Source organism: Myodes glareolus, chromosome 4 (genome assembly GCF_982192425.1).
Source record: "Myodes glareolus chromosome 4, mMyoGla1.1, whole genome shotgun sequence".
NCBI lineage: Eukaryota > Metazoa > Chordata > Mammalia > Rodentia > Cricetidae > Myodes > Myodes glareolus.
In genome coordinates this window covers 23,348,548-23,368,635 of record NC_142029.1, presented here as the reverse complement: position 1 = coordinate 23,368,635, position 20,088 = coordinate 23,348,548, and the positions used below count along the sequence as shown (strand labels likewise).

General features: G+C 50.7%; 1 protein-coding gene across 12 annotated transcripts in view; it reads right to left on the bottom strand.

Annotated features, from left to right (window-relative positions):
* The window catches only part of Megf11 (multiple EGF like domains 11), a 322,674-nt gene that overhangs the window by 200,472 nt on the left and 102,114 nt on the right, over positions 1-20,088 (bottom strand). For 11 of the 12 annotated variants that reach the window (XR_015737665.1, XM_087905311.1, XM_087905307.1 and 8 more), the window contains exons 2-4: positions 12,292-12,395; positions 6,861-6,962; positions 4,165-4,265 (exon numbers count right to left, since the gene is read on the bottom strand). Coding sequence is in view for 11 of the 12 variants with exons in the window: in XM_087905311.1 (XP_087761437.1) it covers positions 4,165-4,265; positions 6,861-6,962; positions 12,292-12,389 (301 nt within the window). In the remaining variant the exon portion in view is untranslated. Of the gene's footprint in view, positions 1-4,164; positions 4,266-6,860; positions 6,963-12,291; positions 12,396-20,088 lie in introns of those variants that run through there. The other variant, XM_087905317.1, reaches the window with a different exon arrangement.

Below are 20,088 nucleotides of genomic sequence, written 5' to 3'. Positions count from 1 at the left end.
GGCAACACGTGCTCGTGAAGCAGAGCTGGTAAACAACTCTGACACAGCTTTCAGTAACTCACATCAGAAGGAAAGTAAAGATCTCTAGCAGGGAAGAGCAGCTGGAGGCCAGGACTCCAAATGGTCCCAACAAAACCAAAAGTGGATTGGTAGTCCTTGAGGCCTCCAGGAATGACAGAAGACACTGCCTGGGTGTTTAAGGGAGTTAGAAAAAAAATTGAAAGAAAACTGAGGCCGAGGAAATGAAAAACCAGGAGAATGGACTAACAGTGACCAACCGGGCCACTCCTGTGGCCCCGGCTTTTTCCCTCCTGCTTTTTCCTTCCTGCTGCCAAATAGAGGAATCAGGGAGACACCTGCTGGGCCTCTTGGCAACCCACACTGAAGGTGTAGGTGCTGGGACAGGAGCATGCAGAACCCACCCCTTCTCAGAATGGGGCCCAGGGATTCTCAGTGGGGGAGGGGGATCCAGGAGCAGCTGCAGCAGCACCACCAAGGGAACTCGTCAGAGGTTCAGGTATACAGTCGGCTAGGAAACCATGTTCCCAGGTAGCACTGACGAGTTACCAGCAAGCCGCCCACCTCGCCCACCTTGGTTGGAGAGCACGCAGAGACTGTTTTAACTTAGCAGGTGCTGAAACAATACTGTCAGATGAAATGAACTGTGAGTCCTGGGGCATCCTATGGGACGCTGAGACGCTTTTTGATGATGCTCATTGAATGTCTGCGGCTCTCTACCTTCAAGACCAGTCAGAGTCTACTTCCCTGTGCCCTGGAGTCTCTCAGTATTTCAGTGAGTGGCAAGGAGCCAGCCTCAGAGAGCCCAGGTAGACATTAGCCATGAACAAGAAACCAAACATTGCTATTGGAAGCCTCTGGGACTTTATGTTACTGCAGCATAACCCAACCCATCCAGTCTGACGCTCAGCCAGTATTTTTAAAGAGCGGAGCCTCCCCTCAATGCCTCAAACTCCCATGTAGGTGACAGCCTGCTCTGAAGAGACATAAAAAGCAGCTTCACACAGGCAGCGACACCAAGACTGTTTCAAGTAGAGGAAGAAAGACTCTCGTGTCCTGTGATCTCTGGAAAATCTTTGATACTTGGCAATCAAGGGGGCACTCAGCTGTGTCTGCAAACCACGAGAAAGGACAGGGTGTAAGCTAGGAAAGCCGCTGTGAGTAGCTCTGGTGCAATGCTCCAGACAAGGATGGCTGCTCTGGGCAGAGGAGAGGAAATAAAGGCAGAGAAAGCGTTTCCCCCTAGATCTGTGTTGAGCTTTCTGCTCTCCTGCACACTCAGCCACTAGGTCTCCTCTATTTCATGCACAGGAGGGCTCAGAGAGGCCAAGGGATTTGACCAAGATTGCACAGCGAAGTTAGTGGCCGAATCCACTAAGTCTTTCTCTCCTGGACCGCCATCCCTCTGCCTGTGAGAATCGAGACTCTAGGAAGGTTTTGCTGAGGGAGGGTGATATTCCCTTCCTCGCCTGGAGCACATGTCAGGTTGGGATGCTGTTCTCTACCTTCCCACAGCCAGGTGTCCCTATCACAGCTTCCCCCAGCCTGGAGTCTGCACTCCTTAGACGGGATGAAGCCTGTGCAGGGCTGGCCACCACCCCAGTCATTCATCCCCATGAGCAGGAAGACAAGGTTGCTGGCAGTGCCATGTGCTTCATGGTGTCCCTTCGACATTGGTGTCTTGACCCTCAGTCCCTCAGACATGACCTTTTTAGGAGACATGGTTTTATAGAGGCAATGAGGTCATTTAGGAAGGGCCTAATGAAGTATAACTTAGGTTCTTATAAAAAGAGGAAATCTGAACACACACACACACACACACGTGCGCGTGCATGCGTGCCCAGGGAAGAAAAGTTTTGATTAGCCCTCACTCTTCCTGGTGAGTTCACCTCCCCTGTTAATGGCTACTGCTGATTCCTTTGCTGATAGAATTGGCTTCCTTCGGCTTCCAACATGGCCTCCAGCCCCGGATTGGGACTGCCGAGACAACCAGCCTCCTGGGCTGAGCAACTACTGGGTTCTCAATCTCTCCAGTGGGCGATGGCCATTGTTAGATTGCTAGAACTGTACTGTGCAACTCGGTCTTGTGCACAGTGTGGGTTCCCAGAGAAATGTTTATGAACCCCTTGAACAGCTGAAGTCAAAGTCAAGGCCACAGAAAAGGGAACTGGCATTTGCAAAGGCCCTCTGATGGAGGAGTGTCATCTGTCTATGTCTTCCTTTCATTGTTTAATAAAGAAACTGCCTTGGCCCTTTGATAGGACAGAAAATTAGGTAGGCAGAGTAAACAGAACAGAATTGTGGGAGAAAGAAAGCAGAGGTAGGTAGACGTCATAGCTCTCCTCTCCAAGATGGACGCCGGTTAGACTTGTCCTGGTAAGCCACACTCAAGTGGCAATACGCATTAATAGAAATGGGTTGAATCAATATGTAAGAGCTAGGCAATAAGAGGTTATAACTAATGGGCCAGGCAGTGTTTAAATGAATACAGTTTCCATGTAATTATTTCGGGTAGAGCTAGCTGGGCGGCAGGAACGCAGCCCGCCATTCCTCACCACTACAGCCTTCCTCTGTGTCTAGCAATGCAGCTGATGCTGGGCCCATTTTACAGGTTTGCAAACTGAAGTCACATGGGTTCGTGAAGCAGGAGCTGGTCTGTCTAACCTGTTGGAGAGCACAGTTCCTGGAGCCCAGACAGCCTAGACTCCGGCACGAGTGCTGCCACTTCCTGGTTCTGTGATCTTGACCAAATTACTTATGTCCTCTGTGACTCCGTCTCCCTATCTGCAAAATGAAAGAAACAATGGCACCTGTCCCCACAGGGTTGTTGTCTGACAATGAATGAGACACGGTTAGAACTGTGCCCAGCACATTCTGACTGCTTGACTCCATGACAACCAAGAGGCCAGAAGTGGCAGACTAAGAGTCAAACCCAGGCCTGGCCTACAGCACTGCTGATATGTCGCCCTATCCCAGGCTTGCTGATCCCTAGTCAAGCCTGGCTGGCTCTCACTTCTACCAGCGTACCCCGGAATAACCTCCATCCACAGGGAGGTGCCGGCCCAGGGCTCATGCAACTTGGTACTCAGTCCAGCAACTGGAAAAGCCTCAGGGATCTGGCCAGCGTGCCTTTCTTTGTACTTTTCCTGAGGTACCATCACTACTGGGCTGACTTGGAGCATCCTGCACCCATCCTCGGGAGCGATTAGAATTCAGTTTCTCTAGCATGAGAGGCAATGTAAGCCCAGGAGGGGAACCATCGCGTCATTCCCAGCTCCAGCACACGCACCTGTCCGAGTTCTTTCCAGCACAGGAGAATACTAGCAAGGTTCATCACTCTCTGAGAGGAGGCAGGAACTTTATGAGTGGGTTCCCTACTAGCCATGTTAAAGGGACATCCCAGCTTTCATGACACCCTGCAATTAGGGGGACATCCAAACATCCTCCAGGAGATCCTTTGTGTACCATCCCACTGGTCAGATTGGCTCTGAGAGACCCCCAAAGTCATCAGCCCAGAAAGCTGAAGAAACTTGCCCCGAGTCACATGGCCAGCAAGCCGGGGCCAGAGTCCACCCTCCTGGGCATCCCCTACCTACAGCCATTGGCATCTCAACTCTTGCTTTCCTGGTGTGTACTATCCCACGCATTCTCTGAGCAGCTACAATCAAACAAGGAAAAAGCGGTGCTCATCTTTCATGCATTCCTCCTCGTGTTCTGACCTACCCAGCCCATCTCCCTCACAGGAGCTGTGATCCAGCCATCCAGTCATGGAGTCCCCTGCCTTCCTCCCTCTTCTGCTCCCATCCGTCCAGCCTTCCACCTTCTCACCCATCATCTCCAGCCCTCCAGAAAAGTTCTCTCAAGCATCTAGACAGCTTTGCCCTGTGCCGGGCACTTGGAATTCCTTCTTCTTGCTCTTCACAGGGTCCATTCCAGAAGGAGCCACTTCTCCTCGACCTCCAACAGGACCTAGAACTGTCTGCCTCCACCTGCCCTGGTGGCAGGGGGAGGTTGGTTGATCTCAGGCCAAACCTCACTTGCATCAAGCCCAGAATCTCCTCTCAGCACTGATATCATGCATGGACTTACAAAGCCCTAGGGTGTCTACTGAGGCTCCCTCCCACCTCCACAAAGGCCCCTACTTACGAATGCAGAAGTCTCCATTCTCATAGTAGCCGGGGCAGCACTGGGACCTCCGCCGGTACATGGTCCGGAGGCCACGCCTGTACGCCGTCTTATAGCTGATCCTAGGCACGAGGGAGAGAGCCACTTGAAAGGATTGAAAATCAATCTATCCCGTTTAGAATGATATTTGTGTTAAGCTCTATCGAGGATGCCATTCAATAATTACTTTAAAATGCATGGCGGCTTCGAATATGAAAGAACGCAATAAAGAAAAATCGATGGTGGGATATGGGCCGCTGTGGAGCAGAATGTATTACCCACGTGGTGCTGGAGGAACCTGCTGACTTCCCTGTCTCTTCCAGATACAAGGGCTGCCAAGAACGCTGCTGGGGTGACATTGTGGAGGGTCACGGGGGTGGGGCTTCCCCTAGGGCCCTTAAAAACACTGGGTTCTGGACTCGGAGAAACCCTGGGGACCTGGATAGGAATGGAATCCTGAGAGCTTTGGTGCCCACTGCCATCATATGCCAGGATGTTGGCCTATGATGGAGAGGCTGCAAGAGGACTCTTATCGTGGCATCCCACATGAACTTCCTCAGGCCTCCTGCAGAGGGCGTGCTGTTCCCCAGGAAGCTCTAACCCTGCCCCCAAGCTGCCCAGGAAGAAGCTAGCATGGGATTCTAGTTTTTACAGAGACACGATATTTTGAGACTTGGTTCTGGCCCCGAGATTTATAGGCAAGATTCTCCCAGCAGCCTCCTGGGTCAGGGACGATTGCCACACCCCATCATCACACCCCATTAATTCCATTTCTCTCATTTGTCTTTTAGAGCTTTCGTTCTTACTTTATGTTTCCCCCAGCCCACTACCCATTGCTTTATGGATGAGAAATTGATATTCAGAGAGGTTAATGACTTGCTTGCGGTCACAAATGTCAGGGTCAGACAAGAAAGGGAAATGAGAGGTGGGGGGACCATGATTAAGGTATATTATACTCCTATATAAAAATGTCATAATAAGATCTGTTATTTTCTACAATTCATATAGGCTAATAAAAAATACATTATCTTGAGAAAAAACTGCCAGAAGCAGGATTCAAACTCAGTTCTCTCTAACTGCCAAGCCACAGTGCCCTGCCTAATGCTTGGTACCGGATCTCTCTGGTGGCTTTCTGGCATTTCAGAGCGTTTCGGCTGGGGTAAGACAGGAGGAGGTGGGTGTATGGACTGAGTCCTTAGGAGGAGTCACAGGGGGCACGGACAAGAAAAGCCCCTGCCACGTTCAGTGCGGTAGATTTGAAATGCCCATTAAAGGCAGAGAGGAAATGCCCAGGGCCTTGAAGACACAGCTCTTTCCCCTTCCCTGTCGTACCCAGGGGGCCGCCCTCGTTTCCTCTGTGAAGAACAGCGGTGCTGAAGTCCCTTTAGCCTGCTTCACACAGCGTTCTGGGCCAGGCTGGGAGGCTATTCCTTCAGCCGCAGCCTGGACAACCCTCCCAAATCTTTAAAATTCTCACCTCATGACAAACGACAATGAGGACCTCATGGGAAATCTGTGATATTTGGGAATGTATTAAGTTAAGGTCATTCTACTTTGTCAAAAACCCATAATGGGTAAGCTGGCCTCTTAGGAAGCTACTTCCCCACACACAGAAAGGCAGTTCCTGGCCTGGAAGTGGTGTGTGTGTGTGTGTGTGTGTGTGTGTGTGTGTGTGTGTGTGTATGTATGTGTGTGTGTGTGTGTGTGTGTGTGAGAGAGAGAGAGAGAGAGAGAGAGAGAGAGAGAGAGAGAGAGAGAGAGAGATAATGGTCTTTATTCTGGGTTGACACAGAAGGCACTGGGCCATTCTCCCTGCCACATGAGATGACTCCCAAGTCTCCCATTGGGAGTTAAACCCTGCACCACCGATACCTCCCAGGAGAAAGGCACCACTCCTTCTGGCTCCCCCAGCCTTGTATGCTCCCAGTGTAGGAAGCAGGGCAGGTGCAGCCTGGGGCTAGGCTGCTCTGGGGAAGATGCTGGACCAAGCTACTACACCCCGCAGACAGATGATGCCGCTGTCAGCATGCCCACTCCAGGTCATCGGAAAAGCTCCACAGAGCTTAATAATTTAGCAAAATCATTCACGTTCCAGGAACACAGCCTATTTTAATAAGCAGCCGCTCACTCACCCAGCCCCAGGGCAATGGAAGGCTGTGTAGTCCCCTGAGACAATGGAGCCACACTATGGAACAAACTCAAGTGTTGACACAGGAATCCCAGTGTCCAGGGCAAGACCAGTGCCAACTTCTGCCCCTGCCTCTGGCAAGGGTCACAGGCAGGCAACTCCCCAGAGAGGTCAGAAGCGAGCATCAAGCAGCCGGCTGAGGATGTGTTACTAAGTGGGTGACTACTGTACACAAGGGGCTCTATCCTGGAATTGATGGGGTACAGAACAGAAATGCCTCGGAGTTGTACCCTTCCCTCTTGGTGAGGAAGTTGGGGTGCTCATCCACCAACTTCCCATGTTGCTGGTTGAGGGTTCCCTGCTCACAGGTTATGAAGTTCATCACTTTTAGTCAGAAAGAAAGCAGCTCACAGCATCTCAGACCACCAGCATTAGAGAATTCCAGGAACACAGTATGGACCGTGCACACAATGCCTGCCCCATGGTCTCTCAGTAACAAGCTAGAGAGCCGGGCATCTACCCTCCACCCTGTCCCCTGGGGAGGACTTACCGGTGCCGGGTGCACTTGAACCAGTTGAGTATATCTGCGCATCGTGTGTAGTAGATCTGATCAAAGGGGTGTGCATAAGACTCCTGCACAGTCACGGCATAGCTGAGAGCCAGACAAAAGATGGACGCCATAGTCAGTGAAAGTCAAGGCCATGCCAGAACAACCTCCCTTCTCAGACTTGCCCAGCCCACAGTGCCAAGACCAGGACCCAGCTCTGACCTCCCCTCCCAGCTCCCAGACTTCTGTCCTGGATCTCAGCCATGACCCTAGGTCATATCTGTGCTGGTTAGCGATAACTGTCAACTCGACAGAATCTAGAAATTAGCAGGAGGCTGTGCCTCTGAGCACACATGCAGGGCACATGGTATCCCAGTCAATGAGGGAGAAATCCTGCCCACTGTGGGGGAACCATTCCCTGGGTTGGAATCCTGAACTAAGTATATGAAAAGGAACGAGTAAGTTGAGTAGCAGCATGTGGCCTTTGTCCTTGGCTTTCTGACTGTGGATAGGAAATGATCAACTCCTACTGTGACTTCCCCACCATGCGGACTGCAAGCCAACACAAATCTTTTCTCCCATAAGTTGCTTTTGTCTGAATATTTTGTTACTATAATAGGAAAAGAAACTAAACCATAACCTTACTAACTTTTGACCCAAGTAAATTCTTAAATTCTGTTTCCCTTATTAGGTTTAGGTTTCTTCTGTATGGTTCCAGAAGGCAGATTCCACAGGTCAAAAGTATTTTATATTATCCAGGTATGTTGGTATGCACCATATAGCCTCAAGCATAGCGGCTAGAGGATATACTGAGCCAGGAGTCAGTCTGGGCAACATACAAGATCCTCTCTCTAAAGTAATAATAATGATGTGTTTGTTCGGATTCTCATTGTCTTTAACCTATGTGTATGGGAGATGTTCTTTAAAACAAGTGCATAAATGGCCCCATTGCATACATGAAGAAACTGAAGCTAGGAGAGGCAGCTTGCCCCGCTGTACCACTATCAACTGCTGCTGACTGAACGCCCCATAATAAGCCCTTTAATTCCATTCTTTCATATGTGTTTGTGTACAGGAGTACATTGAGTGTACTTGTATGTGTGCATGTGTGTAGAGGCCTAAGAACAACCTTGGCTGTTGTCTCTCAAATGCCTGCCACCTTGCATTATGAGACAGGGACTCTTACTGACTGGGAACTTGCAGAATAGACTAAGGTGGCCAAAGTGAGACCCAGGGGTTCACCTATCTCTGTCTCCCCAGCACTGGGATTCCAAGAACTCATCAGCATGTCTAGTGTGACTATTTGTTTAATGTGGGTTCTGGAAGCTCAAACTTGGGTCCTCAAGCTTTCTAGGCCAACACTTGACCAACAGCCTTTTCTTGATACTCTTATAAAGCAGGTAGAAGAATTAATCTTACTTTGAAAGATAAGGACACAGCATCACAGTCTAAGCAACTTCCCCTAGTTCTCCCAGCGGCCTTCTCATCTACTGCATCTCTAGCATGGCTGGGGCTACATAGAGTGCGTGTCTCCAGATCTTCCGGTGGAAGCAGTCACTATCATCCTGCCTACTAGCTGTAACCTGGACCAGCAGACAGAAGCCACATGAAATCTGTTCTGGGCTTCACCGAAGCAGGCTTTTCCTTTGCCACCCTGGCGAGGTGACATGAAGTGGCACTACTGACGCATGTCTGCCGATGTGCAGCACACACCTACTGGGCAGGCTGGAGAGCGTGTCAGGAATTAATTGTCACGTAGACTGGTATTCCATGTTTTCCCCAGAAGGCTCACTGACCTGGGCCAGATGGCCAGGCCCAGGCTGTAAAAGCCCATCTGCTTTGCCTGAGGAAACTGTTGTTTCATTTACAAGAGGGCTGGATGCAGTGGGACCACAGTCTGCTCCCTGATGCCTGCGAGGCTGAAGGTCTGGAGTCCTGCAAGCAGGCCAGGAATGGACAGCGTGAGCAGACCCAGGCGAGTGGCAAGTTCCAACAATCAGGATGGTAACAACGTCTCTGGGGGTGGGTACCTGGGAGATGTGGTCCAGACATATAAGTCTAGGCAGGCATGGCCCACACCCCTGCTCGTTGCTAGGCCTTAAGAAACCGACAGGTCAAGCATCCACCCCTGCTTCCCACAGATTTTCTAAAATTCCACAGCACCGTGCTGTGTTTTGCAAGGCTGTCTCTTAGAAGGCAAATGAATGAGTCAGAGCCTGGGCCTGGAGGCCTATATGGGGCCTATCACTCACTAGCATGTCCTTAAACATGTCATTGAACTCCCGTAAGCCTCCACGTCCTCATTTGAAAATCTGTGACAAATACGAGGGACTTGGTGGGTTGCAGTGAGAATTAAAGGACAGGGACAGTAATCTGTACCTCTTGATGGAAAAAAAAAACAGTAAAAATGCTCACTGGATACATAGTAAGTGCTTAATAGATGCTAGCCTTCATCAGTGTGACATGCAACGATTTTCCTCCTGTGGTAGGCATGGAATGATTCCTCCTTACCATGTTGGGGGCAGGAAGCAAGTCCTGCTACAAAATGGGCACCCCACCTTTGTTGAACACTTGGGGGTTCAGCTTGCTATTCCAGTGCTGACTGAGGCAAAGGAACCAGTCCCCAAGGTGGGGGGGGGGGGAGACTGTTGATGTCATGGGGGTGGACTCAGCTTTGTAGGATCCCCAGGGCTGAGCAAGTCCAGTGAGAGGGCCTTGTACCAGTGCCAAGTCTCCAACCAGCAGTGTGTGCCCTGCTTTTACAGCTGGGTAGTTTAACACTGCTCACTTGCCAACATGCTAATGAGGGGCTAATCCATCATGTAGCACCAGGATTTACCAACTACACACAGGGGAGCAGGGGAGAAGGACGGTGCACTATCTTGGGTTTTGTGGTAGAGGGACATAATTAACAAGAAGCCCTCCAGAGGGGCTAACCCAGCTGAGAAAGTATCCCCAAGTACTCTCTGAGGACTGGGGTGTGTTTATGGAATGGAACAGACAAGATACATCTAAACACAGTATCAGGGGATCTTGGTTGGAAGATCTTAGAAGAAGGAATCACAGATAGCCTCCTTCCCAGGAGTAGAGGGGGGAAAAAACCTGGGTTTCACTCCTGGGTGGCTCCCTGTTCTCTCATGCAGGCCATGGCCTGAGCTGAGAGCTGCAGTCACCTAAGAGTCAGCTCACTTCCAACATTTTCACGTTCCAATCTTGTTCATGTTGGGCAGGTGAGGCAGGTAGAGTTTCATTTCAAGTTTGAATAGATTCATTATGGGTCCTGTTAAAAGGGATAGCTCTCTGTAAGAGAGAGAGAAAGAGACCAAGACCGGGACCTTGGAAGAAGACACAGATGACCAAAGAGGCAGCAGAATCCTAGATCCTGGCCGCTGCATCAGTCTTGCCTGACTGGTGATGAACAGCTTCTCTGGGGAAGAAGGCCCCAACCATAGGCTAAGGAGGAGTTCTGTCTATCAGTGAGGCTCCCTGAACACTGGGAAGCAAAGGCTTAGATTCACCAACCAGGAAGGAAAGGGAAAGTGAGAAAGATGGATCATGGAACACTGAATCTGAGTCCCTGGCCTGGGCTCCAGAGCCTGCGTTCATGCACCCCCTAGTAAATCTCTGTGCCCGAGTTGATAACGACCCTGTCCTGAGCCAATGTTGCCAATGTGAAGACAATGATTGCCAAGCACTGTCACGAACCTGGCTCCCTTGCTCCTCCCATGAGCCTGTGAGGTGAGAATGTTTACTTGCCTTGCTGGATAGACCTGGCTGTGGGCTCACAGTTGTTTTAGAGGCTCCCCCAAGGAGCACAGCTGGCAGGTAGAAAAATCCAGGCTAGGACAGCCTGAGCCACAGAAATACTCTTTGCTTTGGCCTTGGTGTCACCACAGCTCTGCATAGGACATCCAGCCACCAGACAACACACGGGAGCAGGCACTGGCCCTCTTCCTCCCCCCAGTCTTCTTGGCCTACGGGTGTCTAGGCTACCCCAGTGCCCGGTCTTGCCTCGACGAGATGTTTCTCTCTGCCCAGAGACTGGCCATCCATCCTCACGGGCCTATCTTGCTTTCCCTCCTCCACCATCCATTTCCCCCATCGGGTCTCCATCTTAATTTTACTCATTTGATTTATTAGTGTCTAAGTGGCAGAGTCATCCTGGTCAGCATGGCCAATCAATTCCAGGGTTTAATTCAGTTTTTCCTGATTGGGTCTCTGGTCACTGTCTTTCTGCTCACCAAAATCAATACTTTAACCTTGGGCTTCAAAGTCAGGCCCATCTGCAGGGACCTAGCCTAGACGCTAGTACTCAATGCCGCAGCCTATATGCGGCAGGCTCCCCTGCTGTGGTCCTGCCACCCTGCCTGAGTTAGCCTCCTGCCCTGATCAAACCAAAACCAGAGGCTCCCTCCCCATCACCCCATTCTGCCATTGCTGCCAGGCCTAGGAGACTATGACAGACATCCCAGAGTCCTAGATAAGACACCTAGGACCACAATCCATACCTCCTCTTGCCACCACTCTGGCTGTAGACAGAGACAGAACTCCCCAGGCCTCTACTCCCTCATCTGTAAACAGGTGTGTGGTAGCTGATATTGATTGATGGTCAACTTGACCAGAACTAGAGGCAAACCTAGAAGGCAAACTGGTCATCTAGAAAGAAAATCTCCATCTGGGGGGGCGGGGGAAGGTGATTTCTAGACTGGGTTAACTGAGGTTGGAAGATTCTGCCTGAAGGGGGGCAACTATGTCCACGGGCTGGGGTTCTGAACTGAATAGAAAGGAGAAAGAGAAGTGAGCACAAGTGTTTGTCTCTCTGTTTCCTGCGTGTGAGCCGCTGCCGCGTGTGAGCCGCTGCCGTGTGTGAGCAGTTGTTGCATGTGAGCTGCTGTTACGTGTGAGCCGCTGCCGCGTGTGAGCTGCTACTGCATGTGAGCCACTACTGCGTGTGAACCATTGCCGCATGTGAGCAACTGCTGCACGTGAGCCACTGTCATGTGTGAGCTGCCGCCGTGTGTGAGCCACTGTCAGGTGTGAACAGTCACCTCACACTCCCACAACTGTGCTTTCCCTGCATGATGCTCTGTACCGTTAAACTGTGAGTCAAAATAACCCTGCCTTTTGTCAGCCATATTTGTGAGATGTTTCGTCAAAGTAATGAGAACAGTCTCTAGTACAGGATGGGGATGCAAAAGAGGAAAGGACCGGATGTGATCACCTGCCGTTCACATGCCACCACCTTGTCCTCCCACAGCCCTGGGTTTCAGAGATCCACATTGCTTTACCCTGACCTTCAGTCTGAGCTGCCCTGACCTGTCTCACCTCCTTGTTGGGCATCAGGCCCTCCACAGCCAGCTGCTGCCTCTCCTGCTTCTGGTATGTCTCCAGAGTGCCACACCCAGACGGAGCCCTCCAGGGAATGCCAGCTTACCTCTCCCAGTGGCTACACACATTGGGGTCCTCAGGGTTCAGAGTGATGGCAGCTTGCAGAAGGGAGACGACAAGGAGGCCCACCGTGGATGGCGCCATCGGGCCCTGTGTGGGAGAACAGAGAGAACAGAAAGGAGAGCGGCTTACTCAGACCTCGTGTTGCAGCTCTTTGGTACTAAGGCCCGTCCTCCCTCAAAGTGGATGAGGAGACAGTAAACAGGCCGGGATCCCCGCAGCTGCCATACGGTAATGAGCGCGGGAATTTTACATCACTGACTAACGTGGAGACAGCTCTGAGTAACTGAAGGGGGGTGTCTTGAGTCACAGGTCCAAGATCTCCCCAGGAAGAGGCCCACTCTGTGTTCGGAGCACCACCCCATCCCCCAGTCCCAAGTCTATGCTTGATACAAAAACTCGGATCTGGCCATTGTGGAGTCGAGTCTCTTCCCTCTCCCTCCTCCTCATCATCTGGTAAGGCTGGGTAATCCCATCACCTCCTACTCCTCCTATGCCGAGAAAGGAAGTAACGTAACTGTGTGGCTGTGAACTGAGACAGCACTTCTGAGCATGCTGGGTACCAGCCACCCGGAACACTAGACCTCTGCTTCTCTTCTCTTCTCTGATAACCTCCCCCAGGATATCAGTTCCTTGGTGTCACCAAATAGCACTCCCGCTGTGAGAAAAGGGGCTAGGACAGTTGGATAACTGGCTTTAAGGAAGTGATGTGCCAGGTATCAAGGCCCCTGGAGTATCACTGAACGGTAAGTACTTACTACAGCTACACAGTTCCAACTCCCTTGTCTCCTAAATGAGAGATCCCCAATACCGAGCTGCTGAAGAAGGAAGGAGAGTGAGCCATGTGGGAGGTAGGGCCAGGGCTGAATGGCCCCTTACTCTCCAAGACCTTATGCCCCTTACACTATAGCTTCTTACTCTCCAAGACCTTATACTCCTACATTACAGCTTTAGAGAATGCCATCTAGTCTAAATGTTCCCACCTGATAGGCCAATGACCTTGGAGACACAGGGCAGTGAAGACACATCCAAAAGGGCTGGACCCCATGAGCCCAGTGTCCGCTGTGAGCTGACCCATCACCATGACTCACGACAGAGGTGCTATTATGATTTATTTAAAGGTTTTAATGAATCCAGGGCAGCTTTTCTTTTCAACCATTGACACTCAAAGAAATACAATTTCCATTAAGCAGGGCTGAGGGTGTTCTGGAAAACATTTTGACATTGGAAATCAGTCCCCAGATTTGAAATGGTTGGGTAGCTAGCCCACAGGCCCTACGTTCTTAGATGAGGGCCATTTATCCTCCTTGGAAGACAAACAAGAATGGCATGTATTTACACACGTCTCCAGACACGGTACTCCATGCGACCCTCCTCTCCTAGACGCTTAACTGTTCTGCTCCCACCTCAGGCATTTCTAGTTAAATCCTTTCTTTAGAAACTCCCCCAACTACAAGCAAATCATCACAAATTCTGTGTAACCATGGGTTCTAAATTAATAACTAATGAGGTTGTACTGTCTCCATACATTCTGGTAATCACCCAGCTAAGTGCAGATTTAGCCAGAGATCAAGGGCATCTACAGATCCCTTGGGGGCAGGAAGGGTGACCCTGCTGCTTCCTCTAAATTGTCAGAGTCCAATTAACTGGCAGGAGTCACTGGAGACTGACCATGGCAGAGAAGGTGATGGTTGTCTGGATGGGCACCCTGGAAGAGGAGATGGATGGAGTGGGAAAACGGTACAGACTGACAGTCTGAGCCTGAAAGTCAAGTCTCTATCCAGGGCCATGTTCAGTTCCGGTGGGAGTAGAGAGAGAAAGATGTCCGACATTGGGAAGGGGGGGAATGATGATGCCTCTCAGGTCCCCTAACACTCAGACTCCTCCTGGAACTTGGCCAAGCCTGATATGTATCCTGGGCTGTGGGTATGGCTCAATAGTACATCAGTTGCATCGTGTGTGCAAGACCCTGAGTTCAATTGCCAGCCCTAAAACCAACCAGCCAGTCAGCCAGCCAGTCAATCAAGAACCTACAGAGCTACCTCAGTGAGAGTGTTGGCTGCATAAGCGTGAGGTCCTAAGTTTGGATCCCAGCACCAGGTGCGACTGCAAGCACTGGGACCCCTGCACCAGGAGGGGTGGAGACAGGGGGATCACTGAGGCTTGATGGCTGCAAGTCTAGTTCTGGATTCACTGAGAGACTCTGAATCAAGGGGACAAGGTGGAGAGTCATAGAATAGGGTGTCTGATGTCCTCTTCTGGCCTCTGTGAACATATGGGTATGCGATCCTGTACACAGACACAGACACAGACACAGACAGACAGATAGACAGACAGACAGACAGACTCTCTCCCTCTGTATCTCTCTCCTCTTTTTATCAGGCTAGGTTCCTCACTCCTGCTCCACCTCCCCCTCAGCCTGCTCTTCATCTTCAGCACCATCATCTACTACCCAACAGGGCTTGACAAGAACCAGGACCATTGATAACATCCGTTTTAGCCCCCAGACAGTGACAGCAGAGGCCCCACGCTCCAGTGTGGTCACCTGCCTTCCCTGCTATCATCCTAGCAAGCGTCCTTTATCTTTCTGATGTGTGGTAAGCAATCAGCGGTGGGAGGGAGAGCCCTACCTCCACTTCAGGGACTGACTCTCAAACAACAATATCGCCTTATCTCTAACACTTCAGTTGGGAAGACAGAAAAGCAGCCAAGAAAAAAAACCTGTCACCATGTGAGAACAACTCCTGCCCAGTCACTTTAGTGGGACTTCCCAGGAGCTCTCGGGGAGCACATGAACCAAAGACATATGCTTATGAGATGACCAAGGGACAATCAATCCTGCCACCGTGGTTATTAGATGACTCCATTTGGAGTGACAGAGGTTAACCTATCAGGCACCATCGGGGCATTAATAATTAAATAAGAAAATGCCCCAGGATCATTTCCAAAGGAGAGACATGTAAATAAGTCAGCTGGCTTCTTCCCTCTGTCCCTTCTCTCTGCATGCTAACAGGCAGAGAGAGGAGCTGGGTTCCAGAGTTAGGGAACTTCCTCCTGCTTCATAGTGTGGAAGGCCCACTGAACAAGATCGAGAGCAGCAAGTAGAGGACCTGGAAAGCCTGGGTGGAGTAAACCAGACTTGGGACAGGTAGAGCATAGAAAAGTGGAGGCAGATGCACACACTGGGGTGTGGAGGCAGATGCAGCAGGTGGCATTGGAAGAGCCAGGAGGGAGAAGCTTGCACAGTGGCCGAATGGAAGTGTTGGAAAGTGTTTTACAACTTACGAGGATATTAGAGACCTGTGAGAACATGGCAGAAATGTCTCAGGTAAAGGCTCTCAAGAGTGGATAATCTCAGCCTGCTGAGTCTTTACCTGCAGGGGCCATGGTGCATGGTGGATCAGCACAAACCTCAGGCTCTGAAAGGACCTAAGGAGAGAGAGACTTTTCTAGTGGCACAGTCAGCTTGGTGAGCAGAGCTCCTTATGACCCCAGTGTGAGAAACTTCGCTTCTCTTATTCAAGGTCAAGTTGACCAGGAGGCTGAATCATGCCAGTTCGCATCCTTGGCATTTGTATTGATTTGTTCCGACTCTTCAGGACCTTCTAGGTTGCCACTGGGTATCTTAAGAGACACTGATCTTGGGCAAGGGATGTGGCTCTGTCTGTGGAGTGTCTGCTTATCATGTCTCAAGAACTAGACTCACTCCCCAGCACTGCACAGATTGAACACGGTGGTGCTAATCCCAGCATTCAGGAAGTAAAGGCAGAAGATCAGAGGTTCAAGGTCATCCTCAACAACATAGTAAGTTCAAGGTCAGCCAAAAATATGTGAAGCTCTCAGAGAGAGACAGAGACAGAAATACACAAAGAACAAGACCAAAAATTGACCTTGTAGTAAAAGGAATCCCTCATCGCTACCCAAGGAGGTCTGGCCTAGGTTGCCCATGGAGACTGAGCCAACTTTGAGCATGGTGGCATCCTCAGGACGCCTCTGTTCTATCTTTAGTTTGACTCAGGCCAGCACCTGTGGAGTCCAGACTGTCCCACACCTGACCAGGCACCAGGGGCTCTCTTAGCCAATGAGCATAAACTGGGACAGAGCGGAGATAAACAGATGGCCCAGGGACCCGTTGTTACAAAGTTCATCTGCGCAAAACTCCTACAGCCTGCTTCATCTCTCCTACCTGTCTCATTCTGAAGGTGCTAAAATCTCATACACTGAAGCCAGAGCCATATCCCTAGACCCTCCTCCTCTTTGCGTCCCTTCCAATGAGCTCTTGTTTCCCAGGGGTGGCAGCAGTCAGACACCATTTTATGGACCCCTAAACTCCTGATCCACCTGCTCCTACTTCCACAGTGACTGGGACTACTTGGTTTAGGTAGTGACTAGGATTGAACCCAGGGCCTCTGGTATGCTAGGCAGACACCCTACCAACTGAGCTACTCACCAGCACTGTTTTATGGACCTTGAAAGAGTTATTCTACTACATCAAAGGGGTTGGAGTATAATGACTGCTTGGAATGCATCAGAGACACTGGGAAAAGCGTATGCCCTAGTTTGTTTTTCGTTACTTGATAAAACACTCTGGGCCAAAAGCACCTTAGAGAAAAGGGTTTATTTTGCTTATATTTCATTGAGGGAAGTCAGGAACAAAAGGAGGATATATACCTGAAGGGATGCTGCTTGCTAACTTACTCAGGTTCGTGCTCAGCTAACCTTCCTTACACAGACTCGGGGAATGGTGCCTCCACACAGTGGACAGAGTCTCCTATCTACTAACAACCAAAAAAGTCTCCAGTAGATGAACCTGATAAACACAACTACTCAACTGAGAATCCTTTCTAGAAAGTAATTCTAGGCTTTACCAAGCTGACACTTAATGTTAACTAGAACATGGTACATGAAGACTAACAGTGCTTGTCCTGGGCCCTGGACAGGGCAGGGGAAGCACAGACCCATGCATTTGGGGTCCCTACAGAGGTCACTTCTTCAGGCTGTTCTGTAACTACCACCCAGATGCAGCCTCTTCATTATCTCTAGCCCTAAAAACCAGTCTTATTTATCTTTTCACAAACCCTTGCCCTTGCCCCATACCAACAGAACATCCGGGGCAGGCGTTTCCGTCTGCTGCCTTCATGTCTGTGTTTCTAGGCCACAGAACACTGCCTGCATTGAGGGGGATTCTTAGGGTCTTCTCATGTCAGCCTCTGCCTCCACTCACCCCAAGCCTTAAGAACATGCACCTGTCTCATCTGACAGAAGATACCACTCATCCCATGTCCTTCTATGAGAAGCACACAGCACACAGGAACACCAGTCTGTTGGCATCGGTTATCGTGGGCACCCGTGACATCCTGAGTGTGATTCAGAGCCCTCTGTCTGGGCCTCCCCAGCAGCACCGGCACTTGCCTGCCGGGGGAGGCGACACAAGGCAGGCATTGAAGGCTGGTCAATAGCTCACACTGCAAATGAGGACGAATAACCTCCTGAGCGGCCCATGAAAAGGCACTTTCAGGACCAAGGGCGGCAGAAGCTGGGACTGATTGTGCACGCACCTCACATCCCTCGCAGCATGTGGGTGCGGAGAGAACTCTATCTTCTATTTATAGGGCATACACACACTTCTGCTGCCTTCTGAATAAAGCAGAAAAGCCAAGTTTGTACACAGGAGGCCAACGCCGAGGTGACTGTCCAGTCTGGCCACCCCTCTCCCTTTCCCTGGCCCTCTTCTCAGCTGCTTCACCATCCCCAGACCTTGCTCTGTTTTCCAGACTTACTGGGATCTGATCAGCAGGAGACTAGAGAGGAAAGGAGGGGCCTCCGCCATTGGCCTCCACAGCCCAACACTAAGAGGCTCTGTTTTTGCCCTGAGGAAGCCTCCTGCCCCTAGTATCCCACCAGGGACTAACTTTATGTTGATAGCTTTCTCCCTATACAAAAACAAATAAATGAAACCAAACCTTTAAAAATAAATCCACATCTCCTAATCTCCAAAAGAGTAAAAGTGTTCCCTTGACCACAAGAGTGCAGAGTCCCAGCGCCAATGTGGCAGCCTTGATAGGAGCCTGCCCCTCAGGATAAATCAGAGGGCCTTGCAGTCCCCTCCCCAGACATGTTAAATGTCTTCCTCCAAAGCTGGGCTTCACCACCCTGATAAATCCTGCTTTCCCTTTGCCTAGGAAGCCTCACACTGCAAATCTCAAGAATGACGCTAGGGAGGCTGCCAAGGACCATTCATCAGAATCGGAAGACTGCCCTGTCCCCTTCATCCCCTGCCCTGCCAAACGCAAGTAGCCCTGACATCAGCCAGGCTGGAAAGAGAGAAGAGCACACCCATGGGACTGAGGAGACATCTCCAAACTAATCAAGTGCTGGCGTCCTGCCCCATTCCAACAGCTCTGGCTTCTGCCCGCCCCCAACTTCGTGCTCCCCACTCCCGAGCAGGCAGCCTCATATCTACCCATGGCCTCCAGCCCTGCGAAGATGAAGGCAGAAACTTATCTGTGTTCTCAGACCATCCTATTTCTCACAAAGCAATTATCTCCATCTTTTCATTTCTTTGCAAATCAGGGCACACTCAACCAGTCCAGCTATTCCCCTCACTCCCTGCACGCCTGCCCACTGTGTCTGCTGCTTTCTCAGCTGTGAGGTTCTAAGAACCATAGAGAGTCCCTCGTGTCCAGGTACCAAATCGCAGCTCCATCCTCAAAACCTCCCAGCCATGTTATAGACATCCAAGGAATGGGGTCATCCTTGGTGGGTCAGATTTCATTCCTGTTCACTTCTCAAACTTCTCAGAAAAACTTCTCAAACCACAAGAAGTAACCCAGTGGACTGAGGCAGTGGGTCCTCAAGAGTCATTCATGTGGCTCCAAGATATGACTATGTCATCCGGACAGCAAGCCATAGGGTGTCAAAACTGGCCCAAGGACACCAAGCAGCATCTGCTGCCCAACACTTTATGCCCCAGGAGGGGAAGTGATTTCCTTGGGGATGGGAGGCAGGGAGACTGCAGGGCTCACGTAAAGAACAGGAGTCAGCAGGGGAGTCCAAAGCCCAACAGCCATAGGACTACATAACCCAGGGAAAACCACTGCCTGCACCCCCCCAACACCCCCATCCTCTTCTTTTTTTAGATAGGGTGTCAGGTAGCCCAGGCTGACCTCAATGACCTTCATTTTCCGTTCCCTTTGTCTTCAGTTCTGAGATTACAAGTATGAGCCACCACACCTGGGTTCTGTGGTGCTGGAGATAGAACGCGGCGCTTTATGCATGCTGGGCCAGCATCCAAACAACTGAACCACATCCCAGGCCAGGGTTCATGTTTTCCATGGACTGTGCCATAACAATGCTCTGAAAGCCACACAGTGAGAGCAGGTTCTGCCCAGAGATGTTCAATGAAATATTCATTTGCTCACGACACATAGCCTCCACCTCTGAGACCATTGCAGCTCTGTAATTTTGGCTTCCAGGGTTTCTAAGAAGCCAGGAGAAGAAAAATTGTGGATAGGAAAATCTCTTGCTGGGCAAATGTGGGGCTGGTCAGGGTTGATCCTAACAATAGCTATCAAGGTGAGCTCCATCCTTCATCTATCCATTGAGACACAGTGAACACTGGGGTGGCTCCAGCATGGCCCAGCTCCAAACACCAGCTCCAGAGCCCAAACACCTGCTGCAGGTACGTGGGAACGCTGGCAAAGGCAGGGGCCTCTGGAAGAGGCTGGCTCAAAACACCAATGTGTTTCCCTGCAAGAAGCCTGGGGCAAGTACAGTGGGAAAT